This window comes from Myxine glutinosa, chromosome 4, assembly GCF_964187855.1.
Source record: "Myxine glutinosa chromosome 4, kmMyxGlut1.1, whole genome shotgun sequence".
In the NCBI taxonomy this organism is placed as follows: Eukaryota; Metazoa; Chordata; class Myxini; order Myxiniformes; family Myxinidae; genus Myxine; species Myxine glutinosa.
The window spans coordinates 95415966-95442214 of record NC_136264.1 but is presented as its reverse complement, the minus strand read 5'-3'; the positions used below and the strand labels follow the sequence as shown (position 1 = coordinate 95442214).

At 50.9% G+C, this 26249-nt stretch overlaps 1 protein-coding gene across 1 annotated transcript in view; it reads left to right on the top strand.

Moving 5' to 3' along the window:
- Positions 1-25717, top strand: part of LOC137425022 (rho guanine nucleotide exchange factor 3) — a 52468-nt gene extending 26751 nt beyond the window's left edge. Inside the window, exons 6-10 of the mRNA XM_078775267.1 lie at positions 1572-1648; positions 1901-2158; positions 8594-8767; positions 16107-16287; positions 22787-25717. Coding sequence (XP_078631393.1) covers positions 1572-1648; positions 1901-2158; positions 8594-8767; positions 16107-16287; positions 22787-23283 — 1187 coding nt within the window. The 3' untranslated portion in view covers positions 23284-25717. The remainder of the gene's footprint in view (positions 1-1571; positions 1649-1900; positions 2159-8593; positions 8768-16106; positions 16288-22786) is intronic.
- The last annotated feature ends 532 nt before the right edge of the window (positions 25718-26249 follow it).

Genomic DNA, 26249 nt, shown 5'->3' with positions numbered 1-26249 from the left:
TGGGCCCAGGCCGGCCGAGGCCGCCTCGACCGGCCTCGCCGCCTCGACCGGCCTCGCCACCTCGCCACCTCGCCACCTAGCCACCTAGCCACCTAGCCTATAACCTCCCCAGAGCCCGTCCCGACATTTTTTGTTTCAGAGGTTTCCTCCTATCTTTCACCATTCAGGAGATTAGCGTGTGCAGACAAACAAACAAACAAAAACTTTCTTTTTTATATATATTTAGATTATTATGTAATGCTTGAAAAGACTTGATTTCCACAGTAATTTGAAAAATGATAGACTAATGAATGATATTACAAATGGATACCTAAATAGAATGCACACAATATTTATCAGGATAAACCTGCTCTTTTGGCAAAAATGTTCGCGGGGATATAATGTGCTGGTGGTGGCAAGGAAAAATGTTTTGGCAATTTTACCATGGCCGCTCACTATGGGAGCAGCAGGAAGGGTCATTCCTCTTTAGGGTATATAGATTACAGTTTATGTATGGTCAGGTCTCAAGAACATTGGGTGTGTGTTCATTTACCAAGTTTCTTGTGGATAAATCACCAAGTGGTTTAAGCATTCGAGCAAGCACTCCATTCAAAACCGTTAAGGAATGGCTGGCTTGGCAAGCGTGAGCTGGCTGCTTGGTAAATGAGCACACTCTGGGCTTCCTCCCTTTCAGTTTCATGTTAAACAGCAGGAGCGACTGTTTCAAAAAGCCACCATGAAAAACACCACGTTAGCAGAAGGAAGGGTCATGTTATTTACCCCTGTGGGGTATATAGATTAAAGTAGATCTTTGCTCAGTTCTGTAAGTAAAACGTACGTCATGGATGTTGGGATTCCTCCAAATTTTTGTTTGGTGTTATAAACAGCATTAACTACTGTTTAAAAAGCTAATCATATGTGTTTGTGGTTTATAATGTTTTTACTTCTGGTAGAGGCCGATGGCCCGTTGCTCCCACAAAAACGCCATGATAAGCTATTTATAAACGTTGAATCGACGTTTGTTCAAGGAGGGAAAACCCCTTGTGGAGGTGGGACATTATTAGTATAAATATTGATTTGTAATAACATTAATGTTGTGTTATTATCATTCGTTTTGTTATTAGAAGCGTCCTTGGAAAAACGCCATGATTATGCGAACTTAACATGGATATACACCTCAACACGCAACCTTATTGGCGGCAATGGCGGAGAAAACCCCCTTGAGGAGCGGGGCAAATTAATTCGCTACAACCTCATTGTGTAACCCTTAGTCCTTCTGTCAAATTTGGTTGAGATTGAATAAGTAATGACTGAATGTATCATGGTCAAAAATCATCAGACAGACAGACAGACACCAAATTGTGTATTTTAGTATGATATTGTGTTTATCTACATAACTAAAAACATATAGCTTGTGCACATTTTTTGCAGTAATACTTGGGTATTTGTTTGCAGTCATAATTAGGTATTTGTTTGCAGTTTATGGTGAGCACACTTGTTCAAAAACCAATGCTTGCTCAACATCTGACCGTATGGTTATGAATTGGTTTATTTACTTTTTCATACTCTAATATCTCTACCATGTTTTGAAGACCTGCTGGCCAGGTTGAAACAAGCGCGTGGACCCAACGGGGAAACCAAGCAAGTGGGCCATATTCTTCTCGACTGGGTAAGTTGGTACTTTTCTTGGTACAAGGTCTGTGCTTGAAGACTATTAGTAAATAACAACCCCAGTGTATTTGGGTCATCATGTAAATGCAATGTCCTTGGTCTCTTAAATGATTTGATAAATTTGTGTTGATAACCACGAAGTATGTGTGAGAGTAGATTTCATGGAGAGATGTTGGTTGCTGAAGCACCATATAAAAGTACATTCAGAACCTTGGCTTCTGACCTCTTTTCCTACTTTTCCTTTTTCTAGTTACCAGGCCTTCGTGCCTACACAGAATATTGCAGTAATCAAGTGGCAGCTCTGGCGTTGCTGGAGCATAAAAAGCGTGATGCCCGTGTCCATGATTTCCTGCAGCGATGCATGGACTCGCCTTTCAGCCGTCGACTGGACCTTTGGAGCTTTCTTGATGCACCACGTGCACGTCTAGTAAAGTACCCACTGCTTCTGCGCCAAATTTTGCGGCACACTCCGCTTGGACACCCAGACTATGGACATCTTCAAGAGGCGGTATGTATACTCGCACATTCTGTCACATACTGTGGTTCACACCAGTTCTTTGGTTTCAACACATTTTTCAAAAATGTTGACATAAATTCTGGAATTGAATTCTGGAATTCCTTAACGGTTTTCAAAAACATAAAAACGTTGACTACATCGGTCTTAAGTTTATGACTTGTTAATTTTTTGAATTGCTTTTGTTATTAAATATTACATCCGCAGCCTTCTGCATGGGTTTGTGTTCAACCACTTCTACTATTTATTTAATTGCTATATTTTTATTGCAATAACTGGATTTCAGACTATTTTATAGTTGTTGTGAAATGGAAGAGCATTCTGGGTAGAAAAGAAAAATATAATATCCTACTTCCTTCAAGAATTTAAACTGAATAATTATTAATTGTTGTTTTATAATAATCTTGTGGCAAAAAAAAATGGTGACGGCCTAAGACATGTAGTAATTTTCCATTGCCAAATACAACCCTGGATAAGTATAGCTCTTCCACAGCAGGATGTTGCCAAAGAATCTCTAAACTAGGGAAGAAATTTAGAATTTCACCAGTGTACCAGTACACAATTTTATTATTTCATTTTTATTTTTTTTGTATACGACATCGAGGATCGTGTAAGAGCTAACATTAATCACAAAAAAAACCGACACATAAGACGAAATAAAGGGAGCAGGAGACAAGATGGGGAGGTGGAATTTTCGAAATTTTCGAGACAAGATGGGGAGAGGGGGAATGAGGTCTTTTCGAAAAATATCATGGTGTGGCGGACACGAAAGCTCACTGGCGTGATGGCATCATCCCGCGCACCAAGTGGGCGTCGGCCATGCCCGAGGGGTAGGCGTGGCCTCGGGATATATACGGGGCGCGCAGCCCCGAGCACTCCAGTGCTACAGTAGGGCTCTTTCAATGAAGACTCTTTTGATTTACCGCGTTGTCCGCTTCCTCCTTGGTAAGCAAGTAGCGCGCGTAGCACCGCGCTTCATTTGGTGACCCCGACGTTGGCTCAGCCATCGCTGACCATCCGAACACGCCATAGCAATGGCAAACAACGCGGTCAAGCTCCCCGAGTTCTGGGAAGCCCAAGCCGAGCTCTGGTCCGTGCAGGCCAAAGCCCAGTTTCAGCTTCGGCGCATCACGGGCGACGCGACGTGATACTACCACGTCGTCGCCGCCCGGGTCGTGTCTGTCCTGAGGAACCCACCGGACGACCACAGGTACGAGGCGATCAAGCGTCTCCTCCTCGCCACGTTCGGCCTCACGGTGGACGCACAGGCCGACCGCCTCCTGGACCTCCCCGAGATCGGCGACACGCGACCGTCGGTCCGAATGGACCATATGCTGTCGCTGCTGGGCGACGAAACCCCGGATTTTCTATTCCGAGCGCTATTTCGACGCCAGCTGCCGGCACGAGTACGTGTCACGTTGGCCGGTTCCATGATAACGGAACCCCGAGCTCTCGCTGCCGAGGCCGACAGTTCTTCGCGGCTTTAGACACGGGGGTGAGTTTCGGTGCGGCCGTCGCGGCTCCCAGGGCTGCGGCGGCTGCGGCTGCGCGCCCCTACTCCGAGCCCAAAACTGCTGCGGGTGACCACCCCTACTACGCGACGCACCGCGTGGCCGCTGAACCTCCTGCGGGTGACCACCCCTACTCCGAGGGGCGCCTCGTGGCGGCCGCCACGCCACGCCCACCTCCGCCGCCGCGGAAAAAACCGCAAGCCTGGTGCCGGTTTCACACCAAGTTCGGCCACGAGGCTCGGCAGTGTCGCCCGCCGTGCTCATTCGGCAGGTCGGGAAACGCCCGGCCGGCCCTCGGTAGTGACACTGAGCGCCGGCCATTCAAACAGCCTACTGTTCATAACGGACACCTTGTCCGGGCGCCGTTACCTGTGCGACACGGGAGCGCAGGTGAGTGTCGTTCCCGCCGGTACGTCCGACAAGCAGACCACGGGCCGGGGCCCCGCGCTGCTTGCTGCCAACGGTACGTCCATATGCACATACGGAAAACGCTGCCTCTCTCTGCGGTTCGGAGGGCAGGTTTTCCGGTGGTCGTTCCTCACTGCCGAAGTGCCCATGGCATTGCTTGGCACGGACCTCCTGTGCGCAAATGGGCTGTTGGTGGACGTAAAGAACAGACGGCTCGTCCAGGCTGAGACGTTCAGCTCGCTCGCTTGCGCGCTACCCAGCTCGTTGAGCAGCTCACGGAGCGGCTCATCGAGCGGCTTGCTGAGCGGTTCGGTTCCGGCCAGGTTGATCTGTACGCTTCCGGCAGCGGACGAATTCACCCGCCTCCTCGCCGGTTTCCCGGCCCTCACGCGGCCCACCTTCTCAACGGGGGCCGTCAAGCATGGGGTGGAACACATCTCCACCGCCGGGCCACCGGTCTACGCCCGCGCACGCCGCCTCGAGCCGACGAAGCTCACGGTAGCTAAAGCGGGGTTCGCTACGCTGGAGCGGCTTGGCATCGTGCGGCGCTCCGAGTGTGCTTGGGCGTCGCCGCTCCACATCGTGACAAAGCCCGGCGGGGGATGGCGACCGTGCAGGGACTACCGGCACCTCAACGACGCCACCACCCCCGACCGCTACCCCGTCCCCCACATTCAGGACTTCTCCGCCCGGTTGGCGGGCATGTCCTTCTTTTCAAAGGTGGACCTCATACGCGGCTACCATCAGGTCCCCGTCAGGCCGGAGGACATCCTGAAGACGGCCGTCATCACACCATTCGGACTTTTCGAATTTCTTCGGATGCCCTTCAGGTTGAAGAATGCGGCTCAGGCGTTCCAGCGACTAATGGACAGCGTCTTGCGCGACTTGGATTTCGTGTACGTCTACCTGGACGACATCCTCGTCGCCAGCGCGTCCCGCGAAAAGCACCTCCACCATCTCCGCACGCTCTTCGAATGCCCGGGCCAGCATGGCCTCATCGTGAACCCCGCCAAGTGCCGGTTCGGCGTCGCCGACATCGACTTTTTGGGGCATCGCGTCACCAGGCATGGGGCCGTCCCCCTACCGGCCAAGGTGGAGGCGGTGAAGGGGTTTCCGCGCCCCCGCACGATCAAGGGGCTCCAGGAGTTCCTGGGCATGGTAAACTTTTACCATCGGTTCCTGCCCCGCATCGCCCAGCTCCTGCGCCCCCTGCACGAGGCCCTCCGGGGGAAGCCGGGCAAAGGTGACATTACCTGGACCGAGCAGATGGACGCGGCGTTCGCGGGCGCGAAGCTCGCCTTGGTTAACACCACCATGCTCGCGCACCCGGCGCCCGATGCACCGATCGCCCTCACCACCGACGCCTCGGACCGCGGTGGCTGCGATGCACGAGCAATGGGTGCGTGGTGCCTGGCAACCGCTGGCGTTCTTCAGCCGGCAGCTTCGCCCGCCCGAACGCCGTTATAGTACCTTCGACCGCGAGTTGCTCGGGCTTCACCTGGCGGTCAGGCACTTCCGCCATCTGCTCGAGGGCCGTGCGTTCACGGCCTTCGTCGACCACAAGCCACTGGTCTTCGTGATGGGCAAGGTCACCGAGCCGTGGTCGGCCCGGCAGCAGCGTCACCTCTCGGCCGTGTCCGAATATACGACGGACATCCGGCACGTCGCGGGGAAGGACAACCCAGTGGCGGATTGCCTTTCCCGGTCCGTCACCCACGCAGTCCACCTCGGCATCAACTATGCCCGGATGGTGGTGGACCAGGCCGCCAACCCCGGCGTCCAGGCCTTGCGGACCGCCGTCACTGGCCTCCGCGTCACTGAGGTGCCGTTCGACGGCGCGGGCACGGCCCTCTTGTGCGACGTCTCCCTCGGGCGGCCTCGCCCCATCGTGCCCGCGGGCTGGCAGCGCCAGGTTTTTGACGCCATCCACGGCCTGTCCCACCCGGGCACGAGGGCCTCCCAGAGGTTGGTCGCCGACAAGTTTGTCTGGCATGGCCTCCGGAAGGCCGTCCGCGGCTGGACCAGGATGTGCCTCGCATGCCAGCGCGCGAAGGTGCACCGACACACCCAGGCCCCATTGGCCCCGTTTACGGTGCCGGAACGTAGGTTCGACCACGTTCACGTGGACCTGGTGGGAACTCTGCCCCCCTCGCGGGGTTTCACCCATGTCCTCACAATGGTGGACTGCACCACCCGGTGGCCGGAGGCCGTGCCTTTGGCAGCGACGACGGCGGCGGACGTCGCGCAGGCGTTCATCGCCACCTGGGTCGCCCGGTTCAGCGCCCCCTCGGACATCTCGTCCGACCGCGGCCCCCAGTTCACCTCGGAGCTCTGGGGGGCGGTCGCGCGGGGGCTCGGGGTCCAGCTGCACTGAACCACGGCCTACCACCCCCAGGCCAATGGCCTGTGCGAGCGGTTCCACCGCTCGTTGAAGGCCGTGCTCCGGGCCACCCTCCGCGACGGCGGCTGGGTCGACAGGCTCCCCTGGGTCCTGCTGGGCCTCCAGACGGCACCCAAGGACGACCTGCGCACATCCGCAGTGGAGTTGGTCTTCGGACAACCGCTGCGGGTGCCGGGCGAGTTCCTCCCCGACCCCACGGCACCATGGTCCACGGCGCAGGAGCGCTCCGCGCTGCAGGAGACCGCCCGGAGGTTCGCCCCGGTGCCGACGGCGCACCACGGGCACCCACCTACGCACGTCGCCCCGGAGCTTCGCACCGCGGAGTACATCTTCGTCCGGCACGACGCCCACCGGACACCACTGCGGCCCCCGTACGACGGGCCTTTCCGCGTGCTGGAGACCGGGGTGAAACATTTCACCTTGGACATCGGCGGTACTCCCGACCGCGTCTCCGTGGACCGCCTCAATCCGGCCCACCTCGACGTGGACCACCCACCGACGGTGGCTCGGCCCCCGCGTCGGGGCCGCCCCCCTGCGGGCAGACCCCCGGCACCGCCCAGCCCCGCCGGCACGCCGCCCCCCGGTCCTGCACCCATCCCGGGTGCAGCCGGAGGCATTCCAGCGGGCATCCCTGCACCCCGGACGCCGCCAGTCGCCAGAGGGCGCTTCGGCCGGGTCATCCGTTTGCCCCACAAACTGACCCTCCAGGTGCGCGGGAATTCTGGGGGGGCGGGTGTGGTGGACACGAAAGCTCACTGGCATGATGGCATCATCCCGCGCACCAAGTGGGCGTCGGCCACGCCCGAGGGGTAGGCGTGGCCTCGGGATATATACGGGGCGCGTAGCCCCTAGCACTCCAGTGCTACAGTAGTGCTCTTTCAATAAAGACTCTTGATTTACCGCGTTGTCCGCTTCCGCCTTGGTAAGCAAGTAGCGCGTGTAGCACCGCGCTTCAATGGGATGTTTAAATCCATGAGGAAATGCTAGCAGATGGGACAGCCGGCTCAACATTCCCTACTGGCTAGCGCAGTACTCATTTATGCAATGCCATACCTGTAAAGCACCAGGATGATACAATCAGGATAAACCTGTGTGGATAGCTCTTATAGTGGGGCGGCTTAGCCCAAATATTCAAAAGAATTGTGCATTTTGTGATACAAGCACCAAATTTGGCACACTAGTAGACTATCATATTATGAAAAGATCTGGATATTGGGCCATCTCAGATTCAGAGATTTGATTTTTGCAAGATTTGCAGATTTTGCAAGCTGAGATTGCAACGCCAGGGACGGCCGACTCCTTCCTACGAGCTGCCCACGTCACCCGCACAAGAAGAGCTCATCAAATAACTGCAGCGGCACTGCACATCCTGCAACACCGTGCGTATGAACGCCACTGTATGACATATGCTGATGATGCAGAAGACCTGCCTGAGTTCGAAGACTGGTGTCACCAGAGAGGAGAAGACATTCCCAACTTTCAGTACTGGGCAACTGTGCTGGAACTAGAGATGTTGGTACTGGTCTACGTGCGTTCTCTGCGGCAGGCTTCATTCACGACGTACCTTGATGCCCTGACGGAACTGGTCCCATGGTTCCATGCCTTAGACCACACACACTATGCCAGGTGGGTCCCTGTTCACCTGAGGGACATGGTTGCACTCCCAATGAAGCACCCAGATGTAGCCAGAGAATTCAGGGCTGGCAACTTCACTGTACAGAAGACGAAGAAGGTGTTCTCTTCGATCCCAATCGAATCGAAATCTTGCAAAAATCAAATCTCTGAATCTGAGATGGCCCAATATCCAGATCTTTTCATATGATAGTCTACTAGTGTGCCAAATTTGGTGCTTTCCTCACAAAATGCACAACAGGTTTGCTATGCTGCTACACTATTATGAATGGTTGTTTATAATAGAACATGTCAGTCGGGTAAGCAAAATTTGAATATCGGATTGTTTTTGCTACTTTCCATTTGAAGTTGCCAAGTGACGCAAGTGTATTATTTCGGCATTGCAATTTGGTGAAAAGATGCAGTGATTGTTTAGTGCTTGTATTTGGATGTTTTGAAACGATCACTTTGGTTAAAAACATCCGATCACTTTCCCAGGTTGCTCTCGTTGTTGGAGTGGTGAGTGAGGTGAATGTACGGACAGGCGAGTCGGAGAGTCGCTACTTCCGTGAACGCCTTTGTTGGCCTAGACCAAGCCTGGCGCTCTGTCAGCCGATGGCAGCCAGTGGCCTCCTGTGCTGTCATGGCGAGTTGCGCAATGGCTCTGGTTCAGTAAGTCTCATTGCTCACGGTCTTTTGTTTTTACAACCAAGAGTTAAAAACCCAACAACTTGAAACTCGAGACAGAGCCGTGGGTTTTTGCTTGTTATAAACGTGCATGCTATAACTGTTGCTATATGTCATTCGTTTCATTTATCTGATATTGCTTCTTCTTTCAGAGTATAATCCAAAATTTCCTACATTGACAAATTACAATAAGCATCCGTTCCCTGCTGGAGCGGCCATTGGGGTCATGGTATTATCTTTATGATTAGTAATTATCAGAGTACCCACCCTACAAGCAATCTTGTTCCAAGCGTGCAACATTTTTCTGACACGGCCCTTTATTTGGGCAGTGTATAGGCAGCCGACTGCTGCCTCGATCGCTACCAAATATAAAAGAAAATTACCCGGGTTGCGTATATGAAACAAAAGCATGTGTACTGCTTATGTGCATATATAATAAATTGTGGTGTTATAGCTCGAGTCATTACAATTGCACCTCCGCCCTCACCCCAAAGGAAGAAAATGCCAAGATCGGTGGAATTTTTTTTTTCAAAATGTGATTGAATCAAACAAAACTTCCATAGGCACAACTTCAGGGTGCCCTTTTTAATCCCTGAAAATTTCAGTTTCCTATGTCAAATCCTCCTGGAGGAGTAGACGAAACTTACAACATACATACAACATACATACAACATACTTTCCCTCCGTTATATGTAGATAGCTTGCTCACTTTGAGCATTGAGGTGTCGTCAACGTTTTATTCAAAGTACGAGCCATCTCTCAATATCTATCTATAATTCCAGTAATCTCTGTGTGTGTGTCTGTGTGTGTGTCTGTGTGTGTGTCTGTGTGTGTGTCTGTGTGTATGCGACCGCTGTTTCTCGACAACTACCGGTCCGATATACTTGAAACTTGCCAGGTATATTGCTGGGGACCCGAGGATGTGCCTTTTCAAGGTTTTAAATTAATCGGACAAGTAGTTACCGAGCTATGGCGATTTCTTTACCAAACTCCGCAAGCCGTTCGCTTTGGACCAAACCATTTCATGTAAATAGAGGGGGGGGATTGTCACCGTACTCGCAAGCCGTTCGCTTTGGACCAAACCATTTCATGTAAATAGAGGGGGGGGGGGGATATAATTTTAGATATATATATAGTACGGGCATGCCCTAGTATTCTCAAATGCATGAAAGCTTCATATAGCGAAGGTGCCCTATCATATTCTAAAATAACCAAATGGACAACTGACTGTGTGGACACGAAGATGACTCCAGGTCAAGATAGCCTGCAGAATGGGCCAACTCACAAAGCATTACACAGGTCCAGGCAGCAAGCCTGAAGCATTGCCTAAGCTCGCTAGAATAATCATAGAACTTTGAATTTATCAGATCAGCAGCGTTCTCTTCCTCATCCAAAAAGTTTGATGTCCAAGGTCTCATCAAGATTGATCCCCAAAAACCTCACCACTCACTATCAACAGCAATGCAGGCATCATCTTGTTAGCTTCTTACACTGTTCAATAATGCTGGTGAGTCTGGCAGTTCACTCGGGCAGATTGACAGGGGCTGCAAGCAGCCATCTCTCTTCAGGACTGGGCTTCCATATCTACTGCTCCTGATGTAAACTCAGCCTGGGAATTGTTCCACAGAAACCTTCTCTCTCTCATGCATAGAATCATCCCATCTTGTCTTCAATTATCCTACCCCTCTTCCCGCCCTGTGGTTAGGCACTTGCTCTGAATGAAACGACTTGCCTTCTCTTTCTGGAAGGCTAATCCGACCGAAGGCAATCAGTTCATTCCAAAAAGTCTGCAACAAGTGTGTGTCCACTCTCAGAAGGGCCAGAAAACATCTGTCGAACCTCAAGAATTAACTTTCAAACGTGTCTCCCTCCTCTAAAACCTGGCGGTGCCTTGTCAGGTCTGTGTCTGGTTTATGCTCCCCTTCCCTTCCATCCCTTCCCTATCTTCAAATGGCACCACAGTGGACTCTGCTCGTGAGAAGGCCGGATGCCTCAGTTCTGTGTTTGCTTCCAAATCTTGTGTCCCCAACCCCTCGCTCTCGGTACCCATCCTTTGCTGTCGTACCCAACTGTTCCTGGAATTTGTCTTTTGCACCTGAGAAGGTGGAAAAGTTTCTTTCCACCCTCGACTTTGACTCTGCAACTGGATTGGATGGCATCAGCTCATGTCTAATATCCTGCTCTGTTGCTCTTTCACATCCTCTCTGCCATTTTCAACCTATCATATGCCCTTGGTCATCCTCCATCTGCTTGGAAATCAGCCAACATCACTGAATTACATTTAAAAAGGTGCAAAAGCAGATCCCCTTAACTACATGACTATCAGATTATTTCCAATCGGCAACGGCATGGAATCCATCATCGCAGTTGATATTGATTCCTTCCTTTTCTCCAACAACCTCATCACAGATCACCAATATGGTTTCAGACCAGGTCACTCCACCTTGGACATGGCTGCTTTTACTCACCCAACAATGGATGGAAGCCCTCAATGTCAGACATGAGATCGTTTATCTGGGCAAACAGTGCATTCAGAAAGTATTCAGACCCCTTCACTTTTTTCACATTTTGTTATGTTGCAGCCTTATGCTGAAATCATTTAAATTCATTTTTTCCCTCATCAATCTACACTCAATACCCCATAATGACAAAGAGAAAACAGGATTTTAGAAAGTTTTGCAAATTTATTAAAAAGAAAAAACTGAAATATCACATTGACATAAGTATTCAGACCCTTTGCTACGACACTTGAAATTTAGCTCAGGTGCCTCCAATTTCTCTTGATCATCATTGAGATGTTTCTACACCTTGATTGGAGTCCACCTGTGGTAAATTCAATTGATTGGACATGATTTGGAAAGGAACACACCTGTCTATATAAGGTCTCACAGCTGACGATGCATATCAGAGCAGAAATCAAGCCATGAGGTCGAAGGAACTGTCTGCAGAGCTCAGAGACAGGATTGTGTCGAGGCACAGATCTGGGGAAGCCTACAAAAAAAAAATTATGCTGCATTGAAGGTTCCCAAGAGCACAGTGGCCTCCATAATTCTTAAATGGAAGAAGTTTGGAACAACCAGGACTCTTCCTAGAGCTGACCGCCTGGCCAAACTGAGCAATCGGGGGAGAAGGGCCTTGGTAAGAGAGGTGACCAAGAACCCGATGGTCTCTCTGGTTGAGCTCCAGAGATCCTGTGTGGAGATGGGAGAAACTTCCAGAAGGACAACCATCACTGCAACCCTCCACCGATCTGGGCTTTATGGCAGAGTGGCCAGACGGAAGCCTCTCTTCAGTGAAAGACACATGAAAGCCTGCTTGGAGTTTGCAAAAAAGCACCGAAAGGACTCTCAGACTGAGAGAAACAAGATTCTGTGGTCTGATGAAACCAAGATTGAACTGTTTGGCTTCCGTCTGGCCACTCTGCCATAAAGCCCAGATCGGTGGAGTGTTGCAGTGATGGTTGTCCTTCTGGAAGTTTCTCCCATCTCCACACAGGATCTCTGGAGCTCAACCAGAGTGATGACCATCGGGTTCTTGGTCACCTCCCTTAACAAGGCCCTTCTCCCCTGATTGCTCAGTTTGGCCAGGCGACCAGCTCTAGGAAGAGTCCTGGTTGTTCCAAACTTCTTCCATTTAAGAATTATGGAGGCCACTGTGCTCTTGGGAACCTTCAATGCGGCAGAATTTTTTTTGGTAGGCTTCCCCAGATCTGTGCCTCGACACAATCCTGTCTCTGAGCTCTGCAGACAGTTCCTTCGACCTCATGGCTTGATTTTTGCTCTGATATGCATTGTCAGCTGTGAAACCTTATATAGACCGGTGTGTTCCTTTCCAAATCATGTCCAATCAATTGAATTTACCACGGGTGGACTCCAATCAAGGTGTAGAAACATCTCAAAGATGATCAAGAGAAATGGGAGGCATCTGAGCTAAATTTCAAGTGTCATAGCAAATGGTGTGAATACTTATGTCAATGTGATATTTCAGTTTTTTATTTTTTAATAAATTTGCAAAACTTTCTAAAATCCTGTTTTCTCTTTGTCATTATGGGGTATTGAATGTAGATTGATGAGGAAAAAAATGAATTTCAACGATTTCAGCATAAGGCTGCAACATAACAAAATGTGAAAAAAGTGAAGGTGTCTGAATACTTTCTGAATGCACTATCTCTTGCTTTTGATCCAGTCCAGCATCCCACCATATTTTCAAAACTCTCTGCATTCGACATCCAAAGTCAACTCCACACATTCTTTGCTGACTTCCCCTACTCTCGTAGCCAACGTGTGCCACTCAACGGAATCCTTCCATCTCCTCTCCTTGTCAAGGCTGGAGTGCCACAAGACAGTGTTCTGGGCCCAGTCCTATTCCTCCTGATCTTCATAAATTATCTCTCTGACTCTGGAAAATCCTTTTATCTATTTCTTGATGACTCCACCCTGTGCCCACATACTTTCTAGTCACATTATTAATGCAAAATTTCACTTTGAAAGTCCCAACTGGCTCTGAGGTATGGCTCAGAAATTGATAGTTTGGAAATTTGTAGAGTTGAGTGCAGGAAGGAAAAAAATATTCAATTACCACCCGCCCCTCTTAAATGGTGGTTTCGTACTCCTGGGGGGTCTAAGAAACTCTGTGGTATCATTAAAAATTGGGGGGCACCAAACAACATGCATTTTAAGGCAATTTTCCCTGCTAGAGCGGGGGTTAGCCTTGCGGTCCCCATGACAATCTTCTCCATTTTGCCCTATTTTCTGCATCTTTCCTTGTTAACCCCCTCGCCCGCATTTCTTCTTCCACCATCTTTAGCCAAGTCTTTCTCGGTCTTCCCCGTCCTCTACTTCCTTCTACATTAACTTCCATCACTCTTCTCAACCAGTCACTTTCATCCTTCCTCAATACATGACCAAACCATCTCAACCTGTTCCTCTTCACAGCATCAATCACAGGCAATATTCCCATCATCTTTCACAATTCATCATTTGTCCTCCTCTCTCTCAACGATACTCCGCACATCCATCGAACCATTCGCATTTCCACCCTTTCCAGCCTTCGTTGCTGCTCTACGTTCATTACCCATGTCTCGCTCCCATAAATCATAACACTTCTCACACATGCAGCATACACCTTTCCCTTCAGCTTCAGCGACACTCTCCTCCTCATCAGCACGCCACTCAGTTCCCGAAACTTCTTCCATGCACATCTCACTCGAGCAACCGTTGCCGAGTCTGATCCACCTTCTCCATTCAGCATGTCTCCGAGGTAGCAAAATGTTTTCACCCCTTCCAGCTTCACGCCATCTCCAAGATCCAACTCAACATTTCCTCCATCTGCAGCTCCCTCTGCGCACACCTTACATTTGAATGTAGCTGCCACACTGGTTAATGACCCTCTCGGACCACGACATTTTTGATGAACCCACTCAGCGCACATTGTACACTGAATGGAGTTCACTCCGACACCCTTCCTGCACACAGCACACGGCCACTTCCCAGTTCTTTCCACCTCACCACATGCTTTACCACTTGCCATCACCTTTGTCTTTCCGATATTCACCTTCAGACCTTTTGTCTCCATACATTCCTTCCACTTGTTCATCTTTTCCTTCAGTCCATCCATACTTTCCGCAATCAACACCAGATCATCTGCATACAACAACTCCCACGGTAAACCCTCCTTTACGTTCTGAGCCAGCACCTCCATCACAGCTACAAATAGTAGTGGACTTAGTACCGACCCCTGATGCACTCCCACCTTCACCTCAAACTCACCACTGTTCCCGTCCTTTGTCCTTACAGCTGTGCGTGCTCTTTTGTACATTGCCATCACTACTCTGATCAACCATTCCTCCACTCCTAACTTCCTCAATGCCCATGTCAATACTTTGCGTGGAACCCTATCGAATGCTTTCTCCAGATCAACAAACCCAAAAAACAACTTCTTCCTCTTATCCATGTACTTCTCCTGCAACTGCCTCACAATGAAAAGCGCATCTGTCGGTCCTCTTCCTGGCATAAATCCAAACTGCATTTCGTCGATCTTCACTTTCTTCCTTATCCTCCTTTCCAACACCCTTTCCAATACCTTCATTCCATGCTCCAATAACTTTATCGCTCGGTACGAGCCACACTCCAGAGGGTCACCTTTCCCCTTGTATAGAGGGACGAGGGTACTCAGTTCCCAATCCACTGGAATGCGGCCTTCTTTCACCACCAGATTACAGATCTCTGTCATTCTCTTCACACCCCAACTTCCTGCTGCCTTCAACATATCTCCCACAACTCCCGTCAGCCCTCCCGCTTTTCCACTCTTCATTGCTTTTATCGCTTCCTCAACTTCCTTCTCAGTTATCTTCTCTGCCGGTCCTAAAACTGGGTTACTCTCTATGTTGCCATCCCATTCATTCTCTGTATTCAACAGCATTTCCATATATCTTTTCCATCTTCCTTTAATTCCATCTGGGTCGACAACGAGTTGTCCCACTTCATCCTTCAAGCAACTCACCCCCATCACATCACACCTCTTTCGCTATGTGCTTTGCAATCCTGAATACTGCTTTCTGACCCTCTTCCGAATCCAAGCGTTCTCCGAACATTTTCCTACATGCCTCCTGCGCCTTTGCTACCTCTTTCTTTGCAGCCTTCCTGGCTGCCTTATAACTTTCATGCTCTGCTGTTCTGCTCCCGTACCCTTCGCCTTCTGCCACTCTTTGAACTTCTTCCTCTTCTCGTCAATCCTCTTTCCAACTTCAACATCCCACCACCATGTTTCCGAGTGCCTCGGTGGTCCTTTTGTCCATCCACATACCTCATCCACATGGGGGGCACCAATTGAAGAAACAAACCATGCAACAGCAATAAGCCTTCCCCTATGCTATAGGGGGAAGCTTGATAAAAAGAATGGTCCCAAATGGGACAGACGCTCATCTCCCGATAGAAGGTGATCATAATCGGGCTGAATTAGGTGATAGCGTATGTTTTAGGGGTATTGGGGGTCTTGATGCTCTGAAGGGTCTAAAGGGACTTCGGGTTCTAAATGGTCCTTATGGGTATTAGCGGTGTCTCGGGGAACATAAAAATTGCTATTCTTCTACAATGGTAACACATATATGTAAAGAAATACCAATAAATAAAATCTGACCTTCTGTAATTTTGCCTCGTATTCATCTATCGATCTCAAATCCAAATTTCTTGACTATATAGCAATAAGAACAAATTTGACTTCACTGTTCCAATATTTATGGAGGGCACTGTATAATGTAACATTGTCATAGAGATGCTTACATTGAATTTGGTAAGCATCAAGTTGTGGTATTCTCTACCCACAGAAACGTCACGTTTTTCTTTTCCAAGACGTGTTGGTGGTGACGAAACCGCTGAAACGACACGGAAAAGCTTGCTTCCCCGTTTGCAGGCCACCTATGGCCATGGCCCGGCTCGCTCTCCACGAGATGGTCGTTGACAGCAAGACGAGGAATGGAGCTACCTTCCGCAGGGTGTTCGGCTCGGGTATGTCACTGATATGATTGTGTGATTCGTACAACAGCACAGGCTACAAATGATGCTTGTGCTTTGTTGCCTTTTCACGCAAGTTATATGAAGCATCAATCGTAGTTCGACATATCTGCTCGTACATTTCATTCTACTGATGTCACTAAACCTGATCACAAGTGGTATGTCTGGTCTCGATCTTTTGGGAAAATCAGATATTGAGGCCTTCATCGCATTGGAGATGCTGGATTATTTTTTATATATACATCGACAGTTTTTGTGGGGAATTAATGACATTGTGGCGGGCACAAGGGACAATAATTCTGCGCACCAGTGGGTGGCGCGAGCATCCAGGCGGGGAACGAAAACGCATGCCCCGCCTTTCGACCGATCGGCCACGCCCGGGGGCAAGGCGTGGCCTCAGGACATATATGCGGGCTCTAAGCTCAAGCCCGCCCAGTGCTGAAGTGCGAGCTCTTAATAAAGACTCTTTGTTTGTACCAACGCGTTGTGGCCTACCTCTCTGGCAATCGAGTCGTGTGTGCACAGCACCACACTGGTGACCCCGATTGGTTCAGCCGTTGCTGACCCCCGAACGCGCCATGGCTACCAACGCCGTCGCCGTCAAACTCCCGGAGTTTTGGGAAGCACAAGCCGACGTTTGGTTTGTGCAGGCCGAAGCTCAAATTCAGCTCCGAGGCATCACGGCAGACGAGACCCGGTACTACCACGTGGTCGCTGCCCTCGGGCCCGGCACTGCCGCCCGAGTCGTGTCCATCCTTCGGCGCCCGCCGGGCAACAACAAGTAAGAGGCGCTCAAACATCTCCTCCTCGCCACGTTCGGGCTCACGGAGATCGAACGGGCCGACCGCCTCCTGGACCTTCCCGCCCTCGGCGACACACGGCCATCCGTCCGGATGGATTTCATGCTGTCACTGCTTGGAGACCAGCGCCCGGATTTCTTGTTCCGCGCACTTTTCCTCCGCCAGCTACCGATACAGGTGCGCCTCGCGCTGGCCGGTTCCAACATCACGGAACCCCGCGCCCTGGCCGGAGAGGCCGACAAGTTTTTCGCGGCCTGCGACACGCGGTCGGTTTACGGTGCTGCCGTATTGGATCCCGGGGCAGAGGCTACAGCGCCCCCGGCTTCCCTCGTGGCCGCTGCTGCGCCCCGCCCACGGCCGCCACGGCCGTCACCACCATGGCCGCCGCGGCCGTCACCGCCGCAAACCTGGTGCTACTACCACGCCAGGTTCAGCGGCAAGGCTAAAACGTGTCGCCCGCCGTGTTCTTTTGACGGGTCAGGAAACGACCGGGCCGGCGCTCATTAGCGGCCCTGAGCGTCGGCCATTCCGGCAGCCTCCTGTTCATCACGGACACCTTGTCCGGGCGCTGTTTCCTTTGCGACACAGGAGCGCAGGTAAGCGTCCTCCCTGCCTCCGCGTCCGACAAGCAAGCCGCGGGCCGGGGCCCCGCTTTGCTTGCCGCCAACGGTACACCCATCCGCACATTCGGGAAGCGTTGCCTCTCACTGCGGTTCGGAGGGCAGCGCTTTCAATGGTCGTTCGTCACCGCCAGCGTGCCAATGGCCCTGCCTGGTGTGGATTTCCTATGTGCGCATGGTTTGTTGGTCGACGTTAAGCGCAGACGTCTCGTCCAGGCCGAAACCTTCAGCTCGCTCGCTTGTTCGCTGAGCGGCTCGTTGAGCGGCTCGTTGAGCGGCTCACCGAGCGGCTTACCAAGTGGCTTGCTGAAAGGTTCCGTCGCAGCGAGTTTAGTTTGCAAGCTTCCGGCAGTGGACGACTTTACCCGCCTCCTAGCCAGTTTCCCGGCCCTCATGCGGCCCACCTTCTCAGCGGTGGCCGTTAAACACGGGGTGGAGCACCATATAATCCACGGTCGGGCCGCCGGTCTAGGCCCGGGCACGCCGACTCGAACCCACGAAGCTCGCCATGACGAAGGTGGAGTTCGCCACGCTGGAACGGCTGGGTATCGCGCGGCGCTCAAACAGCGCTTGGGCCTCTCCGCTGCACATTGTGCCGAAGCCCGGCGGAGGATGGCGGCCGTGCGGTGACTACCGCCGGCTCAATGATGCCACCACCCCCGACCGCTACCTGGTCCCGCATATCCAGGACTTTTCCGCCCGGTTGGCAAACACGACCGTGTTTTCCAAGGTGGACCTCATCCGAGACGAACCTGGCGTCCCCGTACAACCGGGCGATGTCCCGAAGACGGCCGTCATCACCCCTTTCGGCCTCTTCGAGTTCCTGCGAATGCCTTTCAGGTTGAAGAATGCGGCCCAAGCGTTTCAACAGCTTATGGACAGCGTCTTGCGCGACTTACCTTTCCACTATGTCTACCTGGACGACATCCTAGTCGCGAGCGTGTCCCGGGAGGCGCACCTGCTCCACCTCCGCACGCTTTTCGAACAACTGGGCCAGCATGGCCTAATCATCAACCCCGCAAAGTGCCGTTTCGGCGTCGCCACCATCGACGTCTTGGGGCACCGCATCACCAGGCACGGGGCCGTCCCTTTACCGGCCAAGGTAGAGGCGGTCAAGGATTTCCTGTGACCCCGCACGATCAAAGGGCTCCAGGAGTTCCTGGGCATGGTAAATTTTTACCACCGCTTCGTGCCCCACGTCGCCCAGCTACTCCGCCCCCTGCACGAGGCCCTCCGGGGCAAGCCGGGCAAAGGTGACATCGCCTGGTCAGAGCCGATGGCCGCGGCGTTTGCGGGCGCAAAGCTGGCCCTGGCCAACGCCACCATGCTGGCGCACCCGGCGCCCGATGCACCGATTGCCCTCACCACCGACGCGTTGGACTACGCGGTGGGTGCGGTGCACGAGCAGTGGGTGCGTGGTGCTTGGCAGCCACTGGCGTTTTTTAGCCGGCAGCTTCGCCCGCACGATCGCCGCTACAGCACCTTCGACCGCAAGCTGCTCGGGCTCCACCTGGCGGTCCGACACTTCCGCCATCTGCTGGAGGGCCGCCCGTTCACGGCTTTCATCGACCACAAGCCCCTTGTGTTCGCGATGGCCATGGTCGCCGAGCCATGGTCGGCACAGCAGCAGCGTCACCTCTCGGCCGTGTCCGAGTATACGACGGACATCCGTCACGTGGCGGGTAAAGACAACCCGGTGGCGGATTGCCTTTCCCGGTCCGTCGCGCACGCGGTCCACCTCTGGATCGACTATGCCGGGATGGCAGAGGACCAGACCGCCGACCCCGGCGTCCAGGCCTTGCGGATCACCGTCATGGGCCTCCGCGTCACCGAGGTGCCGTTCGACGCCGCGGGCGCGGGCCTCCTGTGCGACGTCTCCCTCGGCCGGCCTCGCCCCATCGTGCCCGCTGGCTGGCAGTGCCCAGTGTTCGGCGCCATCCACGGCCTGTCCCACCCGGGCACGAAGGCCTTCCAGAAGCTCGTCGCGGAAAAGTTCGTCTGGCATGGCCTCAGGAAGGACGTCCGCGACTGGGCCAGGATGTGCCTCGCGTGCCAGCGCGCAAAGGTCCACCGCCACACCCAGGCCCCGTTGGCCCCGTTTGCGGTGCCCGAGTGTCGGTTCGACCACGTGCACGTCGACTTGGTGGGACCTCTGCCCCCCTCGCGGGGGTTCACCCACCTCCTCACCATGGTGGACCGCACCACACGGTGGCCGGAGGCCGTCCCATTGGCGGCGACGTCTGCGGCTGATGTGGCGCAGGCCTTCATCGCCACTTGGGTTGCCCGGTCCGGTGCCCCCTCGGACATCTCGTCCGACCGCGGCCCCCAGTTCACCTCTTAGCTCTGGGGCGCAGTGGCGCAAGGGCTCGGCGTAAAACTACACCGCACCACGGCCTACCACCCCCAGGCCAATGGCCTGTGCGAGCGCTTTCATCGCTCGATGAAGGCCGTGCTCCGGGCCAGCCTCCGCGACGGCAGCTGGGCCGACAGGCTCCCCTGGGTCCTGCTGGGCCTCAGGACGGTGCCCAAGGACGACCTGCGCGCGTCCTCGGCGGAGCTGGTCTTCGGGCAACCACTGCGGGTACCGGGCGAATTTATCCCCGACTCCACGGCTCCTTGGTCCGCTGCGCAACAGCGCTCCACCCTGCAGGAGACCGCCCGGAGGTTCGCCCCAGTGCCGACGGCACACCACGATTGCCCGTCTTCCCACGTCGCCCCGGAGCTTCGCACGGCGGAGTACGTCTTCGTCCGGCATGACGCCCACCGGGCACCGCTGCGGCCCCCGTATGACGGGCCCTTCCGCGTGCTGGCGAACGGGGACAAATTTCATCGTCGACATCGGCGGTGCCCCGGATCGTATCTCCGTGGACCGCCTCAAGCCGGCCCACCTCGATCTGGACCACCCTCCGCAAGCAGCTCTGCCTCCGCGTCGAGGCCGCCCCCCAGCGGTTGGACCCCCGGCAGCCCCCAGCCCCGCTGTCCCGTTACCCCCCAGCCCTGCACGCATCGCCAGGGGGCGTTTCGGCCGGGTCATCCGGCTTCCCCGCAAACTCACCCTTCAGGTGCACGGGAATTCTGGGGGGGCGCGTGTGGCGGGCACAAGGGACAATAATTCCGCGCACCAGTGGGTGGCGCCAGCGTCCAGGTGTGGAACGAAAATGCATGCCCCGCCTTTCGACCGATCGGCCACGCCCGGGGGCAAGGCGTGGCCTCGGGACATATATGCGGGCTCTAAGTTCGAGCCCGCCCAGTGCTGAAGTGCGAGCTCTTAATAAAGACTCTTTGTTTGTACCAACGCGTTGTGGCCTACCTCTCTGGCAATCGAGTCGTGTGTGCACAGCACCACAACATAACACCTTCAGCATTTTTGTCTCGAACCTGACTAGATGGATGTTTCCTAATTTTAAATTTTCTCTCAAGTTATCTTCGCAGGCAGGTATTATTGCATCTTAGAGTAAACCATCTTTAGAGGGGTTTTTAAAAAAAATAGCAGTTTCATCTCGTACCACCCATTTGTGGACATTAATGATTCCATTGTGCTTTTCAATATGGATGGCCATTATTGTATGCTGGCAACCCCACCAAATTCCAAATTACTTGGACCCTAATCTACAAAGGTGATGTAACACAGGTAAACAAAGGTCGGTGCACCCGATGAACCAGATTGGTAATTCCGGCCCAGTCAAATGCGGTCACTCAAATTAATTTATTAATTAAAAATGTATTCTTCGGCTTCACGTACACAGACACCTCAACTTGACATGAGGTGAGTTGTCAGGGTGGGTATGCAATACAAATTGACAAGATTTTGACCTTATTGAGATAAATCCTGAAATATTCAGCTCGTTGAGTGACTTCTCCAGCAACTTTCCACTGTCAGCTTGGGCATCTGCAGCTGTTTGGATTTATGGAGTGCTTGAAGAGAAGAATGCTACATGGCAGCAGGAACTCTGTGACACGGAGTAGCAGTCAGGGACTAGCTGGTTGAAACCCGTTCCACAAACCAAACTGCCATTTTTAACATTGCTGATGTGATTCCTATAAAGTTTGCTTGGTTAAGAAATATTTAGTGCTATTTTGAATGGAACTTTGTATATGCATTCAACATTATATAAAAAAATAACCACCTTTAGAGGCCATTTTTCCCCGCAAAGCAGGGGTTGGCCTTTTTCGGGAACCGTGGTTGTTGTTGTTTTTTGGTCCCCTTTTTGAAGCAATGTTTTACGGCCGGATGCCCTTCCTGACGCCAACCCTTTTTGCCGCCTTTAACGACAAACAGGGAATTACCAGCAAGCTGGTACTCAATTAGCCGACCTCGGAAGGATGACAGGCTGAGTCAACCCCCCTGGCGTTAATTCAGCGATCGACCGGGATTCGAACCCAGGATCCGTAGGATCCTAAGCTGGCACCCTAGCCGCTAGCCCAACACCAGGCATCCTCAACATTGAAGGATGAAATATGTAACGATTTTTTGGATTTTACCCCTGCCTGATTCAAGGAGTGAGGACATAGGGTCACAGGCAACAAAATAGAAGATTTAAAAAAAATTCACAATTTGATCATCGGTCATTCCAGATGGAACCTTTTGCCATTTTTCAAGTTGGCTTTATGTGGGAAACTTGGGGGATTTGCGATGGTGCGTTATCAACTTCACTCTCGTTTTGGAATTGTTTTTCTGCATCAAAACAATGTTTCAGGAGGAGTGAGTCCACTCCAGAGCTATAGCATTGAAAATTGCTAATTGCATGTTTTCTAAATAATTTATCCTTCACAAGTGCAAATTATATTTTTGGGTTTATCAAATGTAAGCTAAATTTGAGACTGTAAACCAGTCTGCCACAGCCTGGAGGCCTCAACTTATGTTGAGGGGCGTTTTTGAATACTAGCCAAGTTTGTTGAAAGTGAGCAGCCATGGGAATCGAACATAAACCAACCAGTGGAGAAATCAACAAGTCTTTAACCACTCAGCTAAAGATCCACTCCATTAAAACTTTAAAAAATCAAATGCAATGGGATCTTGCCAGTGCTGGAAAAGTAATGGACATGGTTATGTTGTGGTTTCTGTCCTTGCAGTGAAACATGCTTTTCGTGTGAGCTGCAGCGACCCTTCACAAGCCTTGACTTTGAGGGCACGTGATGCTTTTGCCAAGCGCCAGTGGTTAGTGTGTCTCCGCAGCTGCATTTCTGCAGCTGCTCCATCAGCGACCGCAGCACGCACCGTGCCAAACAACAGTGATCACCAGCCAGAACATTTGCCAGCGCATGCCATGAGCCTTGGTCAGTCAATGGATGATGACGAAACTGTAGAAAACCTGGAGGTTGGACCCGTGAAAATGAGCGTTTTCCCAGAAAAGGCTTGCAAGATAGAGCAACCTATCGGAGATTCGTTGACTGTGGACAGAGGATGCGAGTTGGATTGTGTTCCAGAAGAATTGGAAACCTCTCCAGATGGTCAAAATGAAGAAAGAACGTCAACATATCAACAAGAGGAGGAAGAAGAAGCTTCTGATGGGTACAAAAATCCAATTGTAACACAAGTCGTCATTGAGCAGATGGAACAGGATGAATAATTTGAACAAAGAACCCAAATCCATTGTGAATTTACTACTTGCAGGTTGGAGAATGTCCTAGGATTGTGATGTTTATTACGACTATCTGGTCTGTATAATTTGATACGATGTGGTCATAGAATCTCAGATTGTTATTGGTTCAAAACATAGTGTACGGTTCTGTTAAACCACCAGGAATTTGTTGGCCATGTTACGATTTACTCGGGTGGAATTGCAAACCCGATGCACTGATAGGGCTGTAATTTTGATAACGCCTTATTTCCTAAGTTATATGCACTGAAACTGGCTTGTCGAGGTCGTAAACTCTATGGCAGTGGTTCTAAACCTCCTCCCTCACAATGTTTGTTTTAAACATTAAAACTTGGATATCAATAAAAACATAGTCACTGAGCACGTCCCACTGGTCTGCCAGTAAACCCCCTGCTTTGGTTCAATGGCTTGCCTTTCCAATTAGTGTTAATTTGCTGGGTCCCTAGTTTTATGGTGTATATTCGACCAGGAGACCTTTCGGAAGTGAAAATCATTCAAATCGATCGCGTTATAGTGAGTGCTGCGGGAACAAGATGCTCCAATTGGGGTTGAGCAATTTTGAGCAATCTCATATTGGATTGGATCAAAGGCAAGTCTATACCGAGAACGTGCGAACACTGTTGTAGTGTTGCGTTGACCAACTGCCGAGGTTTTGGGTATATTATCATGCAAAGAGAGGCTGATAAGAAATTGGATGCCAGTGCGATTGTAGATTGAATGCCATAATTCCTGAATTAAACTCCTTATTTTGCTGTGCCATTGTTAAAGACGTTGGCCACTTGTCACTGAGAAAGACTTCCACTCTAATGTGTGCAATTAACCAAAGGAATCTGTTTGCCAATAAGTTAAAGGAGAAAAAATGGATGGAATTATTCCTCGAGACAAAATTGACTTCACCAAATCTCATTTCTTTATTGATTTATTTATTTATTACTCCATTATTTTTCAGGTTTTTTTTTTTTGTTGTCATGTCAGTTACAAATGTTGTTCTTTTGACCTGAAAATGTTGAAAGAAAACGAGGCAGGTTGTCTTTGTTTCAATTAAGAGTTTTCAAATGGAACTCCTTCATTTGGAGGATAATAAAAGGTGGTACTGTATTTTCACGTAAATAACCCTCGCACAGGTATATACCCCACATGCCAGGGGTGCGTTTATAGTTACCAAGTTTCTTGGAGATCACTCGTGAAGTGGCTTAAGCACTGAAGCAAGCGCTCAATTCAAAATTGTTAAGGAACAGCTGGCTTGGCAAGCACTAGCTAGTTGATTGGAAGCTGAACACCCCCCCAGCTTTCCTCTCCACATGACTAGGAGATGATCTCCAAATTTCTAGCAATCGACACCGTTTAGCTGTCTAAGGCCAACAGGTGGCTCTTTTTAAATGCAACTGTGGTGAATAACAATTTGACATTAAAATGAATATCTTGCGAAAGGGTTGTTGTCATAATTAAAGTTTCTTGTACCTACGTGTTAAAAACCAGCATAGTTGCTGGTACCTATGCGACCGGAATCCACGCTGCTTGCATTGCAGCTGCTGCTTGCATCCATTGGGAAATAATTTATTTAAATGCCCTGCAAGCTGTTTAATTTAATATCATTCCACAAAATTGGCCACACCATTACAAATCCCTGCCATACAATGTCTGCTGTCAGTACAAGAAAGGAACCAACTTCAGAGGCCATTTTTCCCCGCAGAGCAGGGGTTGGCCTTTTCCGGGCACCATGGTCCCCTTTTTGAAGCGATGTTTTATTGCCAGATGCCCTTCCTGCCACCAACCCTGGTATTCGCCTCTTGCGACACACAGTGAACTGGTACTCAATTTGCTGACCTCGGAAGGATGACAGGCTGAGTCAACCCCACGAGCGATAATTCAGCGATCGACCGGGATTCAAACCCAGGATCCTAGGATCCCAAGCCGGCACCCTAACCGCTAAGCCAACACCAGGCCTGTCAGTACAAGAAAGAGAAAACGTAAAGGTTTTACGGCCGAATTCAAACTGATAGTTGACGAAAAAGTGGGTTAATTTTTGGAGAGGAAGAGGAGTATGAGAGTGAAGACTATATGGATTTAGACAGATCTTGGGTGTGTTCAGTTACCAAGCAGCCAGCTAGTGCTTGCCAAGCCAGCTGTTCCTTAACAGTTTTAAATGAAGTGCTTGCTTGAGTGCTTAAGCCACTTTTGGAGTGCTTTACAAGAAACTTGGTAACTGAAAACACCCCCACACTTGCCGACTCCGAGCTGCTACAGTTGTTCAATTCAACAGCGACACGAGGACTTTGTGAGCTTTACGGAAGATGAATTATTGGTAACTTAAATAGATCTGAAATTAGATTTGTATGTGTAGGTAAAATATGCGAAAGAACTGCAATTAAAGATGTTACAATTAAACTTGCAAAAAAACAAAGCACTGCCTCTCTTTGTTATCCCCTTGATAATTTAACTTGGGCCCTTGTGGTTACGTCACATGCTGTATGGTGAAATATTGTATAACCCGCACACGAGTATACCCCGCAGTTGGAATTTTTGGAACTAATTTAATATATAGCCCGCAAATTATTTGCGTAAAAATACGGTATTTACTTTATTATCAATATAAAACTATTGACATGAATTTGCAAGAGTGAATTAGGGAACAAACTTTGTGGGACAAGTTGACTCCAGAAGATACCTTGTGTACATGGGGGGCATTTTAAAACTGATGGTGTCCGTGCTGCATTTTTACAGGGTTGTCCATGAAATGACTGGTTGTTTTTTCTTTGTTGGTCGTTAAAACAGTGGATGTTAGCACCATACATTGGTATGAATAGAATATCAACAGAATATTCATCAATATCAACATCTACCAACAGAACAAAATTGTAAGATTGTTACTGTTCACTCGGACTAACAGTGTGGTTGATGCAAAGATGATTCAAAATGGATTTTTACTGTGTTTT